This window comes from Triticum aestivum, chromosome 3D (assembly GCF_018294505.1).
Source record: "Triticum aestivum cultivar Chinese Spring chromosome 3D, IWGSC CS RefSeq v2.1, whole genome shotgun sequence".
Taxonomy (NCBI): Eukaryota; Viridiplantae; Streptophyta; class Magnoliopsida; order Poales; family Poaceae; genus Triticum; species Triticum aestivum.
The window spans coordinates 407,890,626-407,899,665 of record NC_057802.1 but is presented as its reverse complement, the minus strand read 5'-3'; the positions used below and the strand labels follow the sequence as shown (position 1 = coordinate 407,899,665).

General features: G+C 39.6%; 1 protein-coding gene across 2 annotated transcripts; it reads left to right on the top strand.

The window, feature by feature from the left end:
• Nucleotides 1-5,067: 5,067 nt before the first annotated feature.
• LOC123079222 (uncharacterized) lies at nt 5,068-6,582 on the top strand. Of its 2 annotated transcripts, XM_044501938.1 has the most exons (4): nt 5,068-5,342; nt 5,467-5,560; nt 5,947-6,077; nt 6,168-6,582. In XM_044501938.1, the coding sequence occupies exons 1-4, from the start codon at nt 5,172-5,174 to the stop codon at nt 6,234-6,236; spliced, it is 465 nt and encodes a 154-aa protein (XP_044357873.1). In that variant the 5' UTR covers nt 5,068-5,171; the 3' UTR covers nt 6,237-6,582. The 2 variants fall into 2 exon arrangements, with proteins under 2 accessions (XP_044357873.1, XP_044357874.1); XM_044501939.1 differs by having other exon boundaries at nt 5,068-5,560.
• Nucleotides 6,583-9,040: the final 2,458 nt, after the last annotated feature.

The following is a 9,040-nucleotide window of genomic DNA, read 5'->3' as shown; positions in this document are numbered from 1 at the left end:
GATGATGGGGGTTATGTGGAGAAGACAAAAAAGGAGAAAGTCTCACATCAACGAGGCTAATCAATGAGCTATGGAGATGCCCATCGATTGATGTTAATGCAAGGAGTAGGGATTGCCATGCAACGGATGCACTAGAGCTATAAATGTATGAAAGCTCAACAAAAGAAACTAAGTGTGTGTGCATCCAACTTGCTTGTTCACGAAGACCTAGGGCACTTGAGGAGGCCCATTGTTGGAATATACAAGCCAAGTTCTATAATGAAAAATTCCCACTAGTATATGAAAGTGACAAAACAGAGACTCTCTATCATGAAGATTATGGTGTTACTTTGAAGCACAAGTGTGGCAAAGGATAGTAACATTGTCCCTTCTCTCTTTTTCTCTCATTTTTTTGGGCCTTCTCTTTTTTTATGGCCTTTCTCTTTTCTTTTTTTTATTCCTCACTTGGGACAATGCTCTAGAAAATGATGATCATCACACTTCTATTTATTTACAACTCAATGATTACAACTCGATACTAGAACAAAGTATGACTCTATATGAATGCCTCCGGCGGTGTACCGGGATATGCAATGAACCAAGAGTGACATGTATGAAAGAATTATGAATGGTGGCTTTGCCACAAATACTATGTCAACTACATGATCATGCTAAGCAATATGACAATGATGGACGTGTCATGATAAACGGAATGGTGGAAAGTTGCATGGCAATATATCTCGGAATGGCTATGGAAATGCCATAATAGGTAGGTATGGTGGCTGTGTTGAGGAAGATATAAGGAGGTTTATGTGTGAAAGAGCGTATCATATCACGGGGTTTGGATGCACCGGCGAAGTTTGCACCAACTCTCAATGTGTGAAAGGGCAATGCACGGTACCGAAGAGGCTAGCAATGATGGAAGGGTGAGAGTGCGTATAATCCATGGACTCAACATTAGTCATAAAGAACTCACATACTTATTGCAAAAATCTACAAGTCATCAAAAACCAAGCACTACGCGCATGCTCCTAGGGGGATAGATTGGTAGGAAAAGACCATCGCTCGTCCCCGACCGCCACTCATAAGGAGGACAATCAAAAAACACCTCATGTTTCAAATTTGTTATATAACGTTTACCATACGTGCATGCTACGGGACTTGCAAACTTCAACACAAGCATTTCTCAAATTCACAACTACTCAACTAGCACGACTTTGATATTATTACCTCCATATCTCAAAACAATCATCAAGCATCAAACTTCCCTTAGTATTGAACACACTCATAAGAAAGTTTTTACTAAACTTGAATACCTAGCATACCAGGATTATTTAAGCAAATTACCATGCTATTTAAGACTCTCAAAATAATCTAAGTGAAGCATGAGAGATCAATAGTTTCTATAAAACAAATCCACCACCGTGCTCTAAAAGATATAAGTGAAGTACTAGAGCAAAACTATATAACTCAAAAGATATAAGTGAAGCACATAGAGTATTTAATAATTTCCAAGTCATGTATGGCTCTCTCAAAAGGTGTGTACAGCAAGGATGATTGTGGTAAACTAAAAAGCAAAGACTCAAATCATACAAGACGCTCCAATAAAAACACATATCATGTGGTGAATAAAAATATAGCTCCAAGTAAAGTTACCGATGGAAGTAGACGAAAGAGGGGATGCCTTCGGGGGCATCCCCAAGCTTTGGCTTTTTGGTGTCCTTAGATTATCTTGGGGGTGCCATGGGCATCCCCAAGCTTAGGCTCTTGCCACTCCTTGTTCCATAATCCATCAAATCTTTCACCCAAAACTTGAAAACTTCACAACACAAAACTCAACAGAAAATCTCGTGAGCTCCGTTAGCGAAAGAAAACAAAAGACCACTTCAAGGTACTGTAATGAACTCATTCTTTATTTATATTGGTGTTAAACCTATTTTATTCCAATTTCTCTATGGATTATAAAACTATTTTACTAGCCATAGATTCATCAAAATAAGCAAACAACACACGAAAAACAGAATCTGTCAAAAACAGAACAGTCTGTAGTAATATGTAACAAACGCAAACTTCTGGAACTCCAAAAGATCAGCCAAAATAGGAAGACCTAGACAATTTGTTTATTGATCAGAAGCAATTGGAATCAGTATTTTATCACGTTCTGGTGATTTTTAACAATTGTTTTCGTGAACAGAAAGTTTCTGGAAATTTCTGCAAGATCAAATAACTATCATCCAAGAAGATCCTATAGGTTTAACTTGGCACAAACACTAATTAAAACAAAAAAACATATCTAACCAGAGGCTAGAACAAATATTTATTCAACGACAGAAAGGAAATATATTGGGTTGTCTCCCAACAAGCGCTTTTCTTTAGAGCTTTTAGCTAGCCATTGATAATTTTAATGATGCTCGCATAAAAGACAAGAATTGAAGCGCGAAGAGAGCATCATGAAATACGTGACAAACACATCTAAGTCTAACATACTTCATATGCATAAGCATCTTATAGAAAAACAAATTATCATAGTAAGCAAAAACTAGCATATGCAAGGAAGCAGAAAGGAACAATAGCTATCTCAACATAACGAGAGGTAATTTAGTAACATGAAAATTTCTATAACAATATTTTCCTCTCTCATAATAATTACATGTAGGATCATTATCAAATTCAATAATATAACTATCACATACAATATTCTCAACATGATCCACATGCATGCAAAGTTGACACTCTTCCAAAATAGTGGGATTAACATTAACTAAAGTCATGACCTCTCCAAACCCACTTTTATCAAAAATATCATAAGATTGATCATTTTCCAAATATGTGAGATGTAAAGTCGACACTCTTCCAAACCCACTTTCAATATTATTGCAAACATTATTATCAATCTCATATTCATCAGGGGGCTTAAATAAATTTTCAAGATTATAAGAAGAACTATCACCCCAATCATGATCATTGCAACAAGTAGTAGACATAGCAAAACTAGCATCCCCAAGCTTAGGGGTTTGCATAATATTAGCACAATTGACATCAAGAGGATTTATAATAAAATTATTGCAATCATGCTTTTTATTCAAGGAGCTATCGTGAATCTCTTCATAAATTTCTTCATCACAATTTTCAGATTCACAATTTCAAGCAAAACTTCATAAAGATAATATAGTGCACAAAACTCACTAGCAATCGGTTCATCATAATTGGATCTCTTAAAAAGATTAGCAAGCGGATGAGGATCCATAGATCTTAGCTTCTCTGTTTAGGAATAAATACTCAACTATTTCAACCAAGCGAGCAAACGAGCCAAGAAAGACATCAAGGCAAACGAAAAGAGAGGGCGAATAAAACGGCAAGGGTGAAGTGGGGGAGAGGAAAACGAGAGGCAAATGGAAAATAATGTAATGCGGGAGATAAGTGTTTGTGATGGGTACTTGGTATGTTGACTTTTGCGCAGACCTCCCCGGCAACGGCGCCAGAAATCCTTCTTGCTACCTCTTGAGTACTGCGCTGGTTTTCCCTTGAAGAGGAAAGGGTGATGCAGCAAAGTAGCGTAAGTATTTCCCTCAGTTTTTGAGAACCAAGGTATCAATCCAGTAGGAGGCTACGCGCGAGTCCCTCGTACCTAGACAAAACAAATAAATCCCCGCAACCAACGCGATAAGGGGTTGTCAATCCCTTCACGGTCACTTACGAGAGTGAGATCTGATAGATATGATAGGATAATATTTTTGGTATTTTTATGATAAGATGCAAAGTAAAATAAAAGCAAAGTAAAAAGCAAAGGAAATAAATAAGTGTTGAAAGATTAATATGATGAAGATAGACCCGGGGGCCATAGGTTTCACTAGTGGCTTCTCTGAAGAGCATAAGTATTTTACGGTGGTGAACGAATTACTGTTGAGCAATTGACAGAATTGAGCATAGTTATGAGAATATCTAGGTATGATCATGTATATAGGCATCACGTCCGAGACAAGTAGACCGACTCCTGCCTGCATCTACTACTATTACTCCACTCATCGACCGCTATCCAACATGCATCTAGAGTATTAAGTTCATGAAAACAGAGTAACGCCTTAAGCAAGATGACATGATGTAGAGGGATAAATTCATGCAACACGATAAAAACCCCATCTTGTTATCCTCGATGGCAACAATACAATACGTGTCTTGCTGCCCCTACTGTCACTGGGAAAGGACACCGCAAGATTGAACCCAAAGCTAAGCACTTCTCCCATTGCAAGAAAGATCAATCTAGTAGGTCAAACCAAACTGATAATTTGAAGAGACTTGCAAAGATAACCAATCATACATAAAAGAATTCAAAGAAGATTCAAATATTGTTAATAAATAATCTTGATCATAAACCCACAATTCATCGGTCTCAACAAACACACCGTAAAAAGAAGATTACATCGAATAGATCTCCACGCGAGAGGAGGAGAACATTGTATTGAGATCCAAAAAGAGAGAAGAAGCCATCTAGCTACTAACTATGGACCCGAAGGTCTGAGGTAAACTACTCACACTTCATCGGAGGGGCTATGGTGATGATGTAGAAGCCCTCCGTGATGGATGCCCCCTCCGGCGGAGCTCCGGAATAGGCCCCAAGATGGGATCTCGTGGGTATAGAAGGTTGCGGCGGTGAAATTAGGTTTTTGGCTCCTGTTCTGATTGTTTGGGGGTACGTAGGTACATATAGGAGGAAGGAGTGCGTCGATGGAGCAACAGGGGGCCCACGAGGGTGGAGGGCGCGCCCTGGGGGTTGGCACGCCCGTACCTCGTGGCCTCCTGGAAGCTTCTCTTACGTAGGGTCCAAGTCTTCTGGATCTTGTTCGTTCCAAAAATCAAGCTCCCGAAGGTTTCATTCCGTTTGGACTCCGTTTGATATTTTTTTCTGCGAAACTCTGAAATAGGCAAAAAAAATCTAGGCTGGTCCTCCGGTTAATAGATTAGTCCCAAAAATAATATAAAGTGAATAATAAAGCTTAATAATGTTTAAAACAGAAGATAATATAGCATGAAGCAATAAAAAATAACGTATCATATAACCCGCAGTCCTTTTCAAGTGTGTGTACAAAAAACAACGGTTCGCAGTATTGTCTCCTGAATACCTACGACCCCAACTTCCTCTAGCGCCGCCGCCGCCTCGCCCCTCTTCTGCGACCAGCACGCCGTCGTGAAGAATGCCTCTCCTCCCCCTTCCCAAGCCGCCCTGGATCTCGCGATGGAGGTGGCCGCCGCCTGCCATGGAAGCCTCGCCAACGGCCTCTAGAGTCCCACATCCCCGAGATCGACGCGATTGCAGCCGCCTGGCCGAGGTCGTCGGCCCTCGACGGGCTCCTCCATCACTTCTGGTTCCCCACAATGGCTACGGGCCGTCTCCCCCTCTCCATCCTGCACTCCTCCTTCTCCACTTCAAGTTTCCGGTCGTGGCTGAAGGTCGCTTCTCCCTATCCACCCTTCCAATCTGGAGCACAGGTGGAGAGCGTGGTTCTGTGCGGCGGAGATGGCGCCCCGCATCTGCGCGCCCATAAGCCTGAACGGAGCTCCACCGAGGCCATGGCCTCTCCAGGTATCGATCTAAAAAAGGGCCACCAACCCATTGGAACCTCTCCCTGTCTCTTTCTTTTCCATCGTCCTCATACTATCCAATGGAACCTTAGTTTTTGTAGTTAGATAGCAAAGACTCGGTAGCCGCATTTTTTCCTGTACATCTTCATATCTGATTCGATAGCCATGCCCTGGAAAGAGACATCTCGCAAATTAGTGCAGTCTGCAGTCGAGATCGAGTGAATCCAGAAAAGGCGCCTTGAGTAAGCAAGTACTTTCCAGATTAAGCATGAGTGTTGTGGCGCTAGCCTCATTTGGTTGGTGATCATACTGTTAATAATTTCTCATGTTACCTTGTTTTTGATGATCGACTATTCAGTTTGCACGTATGTCTCTCCCCCTCTGCAGGTGATACCATGTTACGCGAATGCACAGGCATATGCATTGAAAGCTCATGTCCTGATGCTACGTGTTTTTTGACATCGACAAATTTGATTCTGTATACTTGGCCTAGAGATAAGATCACTGAAAGTTTCACGGTAACTTTTTCTGGATTATTATGATGCTAATATATATGGTGCACCTGTAATGATTAATTCAGTACAACCATTGCCCTGTTCTTATTTCAGATAAAAAGTACACCTTCCCGATCATCAGGCTGTCACTGGGTGGATAGAGAATCCTCAGTTATATGTTGATTATTTCATTGTCAAAATCAAGAACGTTGCTGTTACTAATGTCGCCCATCTAAGTCACTAAGTCTTGATCGTAAAATGCAGTTTGAGCCTTATAGGAAGGTAGCAGCTGTATGATGCTATTTTGATTCAGGAGAATTAAAGACCACAAGCGGAGTAGATCTTGCCTCTGTAAGCGGAGTAGGTTTACGATTGTATCCCCAAAATTGCACCATTAGCTATTTTGTACTTGTGTTTTTTTCCGACATCTCCTGTTGCTCTGCTTCTGTCACCATCCCTTTCGCATAGCCCAACAAGTTGCATTTGCACTGTACGATTATGGTTGTTATTATAATCTGGCGCTAATACATATTTCTGCTACGCTCTGAACTTGCATTTAAACAGACCCCTGGAGAAATTGTTTTGACTTAAATTTCTCTGATGTGAAACATCTGGAACTATTGGTGTCTATGTTTCCCTTGTTTAACATTCCCTCTGATCCATATTAATTGTCGCACACTTAGGAGGGAGTAGATCATTTTGTCTGTCATATCTTTTCTTTGTTGATTTATTAGAGTTTTCTGTGAAGATCTTACAAGATGGCTTGCAAATCCAGATATCAAATAGAATTTCGGTAATATATTATTATGTGTGCAATACTTAGAAGGGATGCTTACCAGGTAAAATACCACTCAAAATCTAGGTCCAGTAACTATCCAGTTGCAAATTCGGGGTGGATTGTACTACCAGATTGCTTGTTGTACATCTGAAAGAGATTCAGTTCATCTGAATATTTTGATTTTGCGACATGGTCGCCAGTGAATAGTGCCTTTAGCGATTTGTACAACAAGCAGATCGAGCCCTACATAAAATGTTTCCATTTTCATGAGTGAATCTTACCTTAGATGTTTAGGAGAAGATCAGTATGGCACCACATAACTATTGCTAAAATGATAATTAATTAATGACATCATTACCATCCAGCCATCTTGCCTTTCCAAAGAACAACATACGAGATTTGTTCTCCGAAGTTTAAGAATAGTGCAGCCATCTTGCCTTTCCAAAGAATAACATCATATATTTTAACCTTAATAGTGCAGCCAGCTACCCGTAGTGCACTTATCTCTAAGCCCAATATATTCAATGTTAATCCATAAACTTCTCTGTAAACAAAGGCTAGACATATATTCAATGTAATTCTATTCTTTGAGTTGGGTTTCTTACTTCGGTGCGGCCTGGGGTATGGGATAAGTTCAAAATCATTTCCAATTTTCCAGGGACCACTTCCAGTAAGTTTGCACTTGATATCAGCAGTATTGTCCACTACCTATATCGGCATGGTTGTTGTAGTAGATAATCAGGGCAAAACATGATGTGTAAAAAATTAAAACTTTAGAATCTATGAATTGTAATAGATATCAAATATCCTGCAAAACATGATGTGTGAGCACTCTTAAAATATTCCAGTAAGTTTCTTTCTACATGTGTTCTTACATCTCCTGAATGGATGATTCTCTTACATTTCAGAGTTGACATCACATCTCCCTTCCTCATACACACTTTTTGGGTAGTTGTGCGTCTATATTCCATTCTGTACACCAAGAGATTATTTGATTTTCCTTTTACTGAAGCAGTTACGGTTGAGTAGTACATCGTTATCATTCTCAACAAATTCATTCATGACACCTTTGATACTCATGTATGAGAAAGAACTTTCAGCGATTGAGTTACTTTATTCGACTTTATGTTCTTTAGGAGGTGAGTACGGGAGGCGGGACGGCCGACAGCGGCATTCTGTTCGGGGAAGCGTGGACTAGTGATGCTGGAGCATAGGAACGGGAAACATCACCTTCGCCACAGAATTTTCAAGTAGCCAATTTACCTTTCTGCCTAAAGATTTCTTCTCTGCTGTCAGTATCACTGGTCTTGGGGTTTATATTTTGTCAATATCAAAATCTGGGTACTTACCAGCAAACGAATTGTTGATCTATTTACTTGGTCAAGTTCATTTCTGCTATGTTCTTCAGTCAAACTTCACATTCTAGCCTTGATTAAATGGCAACGATATTCTCCAGAACCTACCAATGTCAGAAATCCTGCTGCCCAACAGGATTTCCAGAATTCTGATGGATCTGGTTTCTATAACATAGTTTGCCAACCGCTGTGAGCACTGCTCAGTGTGTGGCAGCTGTTCATTAGGATTGAAAACAAGATTTGAGATGTAGGTGTAGGTCAAATTTTGCAAAATTATGAGTCTGCAGGTACAAAATTACAAGTAGGCAATTTTTACAGTTTTTTTAGAGTAAAGTTTCAAGCATGAATTTGAATATAGTTCCATGGTTTTTTTGCTGACAAGTTTTCTTATATTTACTTCTCTCTCTATGATATTGGAATTTAAATGCTTACTTAACTATTCAAAGATATCTGTTTTGTTTGTTGATTGTAAGTTACCACATATAAGCTTGAGTCCATGTGAATTGACACACAGTTTGAAACAAAAAAAACTTTGTACTATAGTACAGTTTGGTGGTTAAACTACTCCTTACCTGGACATTCTAATAATCTGTAATAATGATAGTTGGCATTGGTCATGCAAGATCACTTGCAGGAAATTGGTGACTTGCTGCTGTTGTACTTCTTTTGCTTTTGCTTATCTTAATTTTTTCATTTACTGTAATTTGTGAAACAAAAGTACTAGCATAGCTGGAATTTCTGTTTGTGTTGTTTATAGAGGGAACATAGTCTGATGGGACAGTTCGATCAATGTCACATAAGGAAACAACTGACTCGAAGGTGTTGAAACAAATTGATCACATCCTCATGTGTCT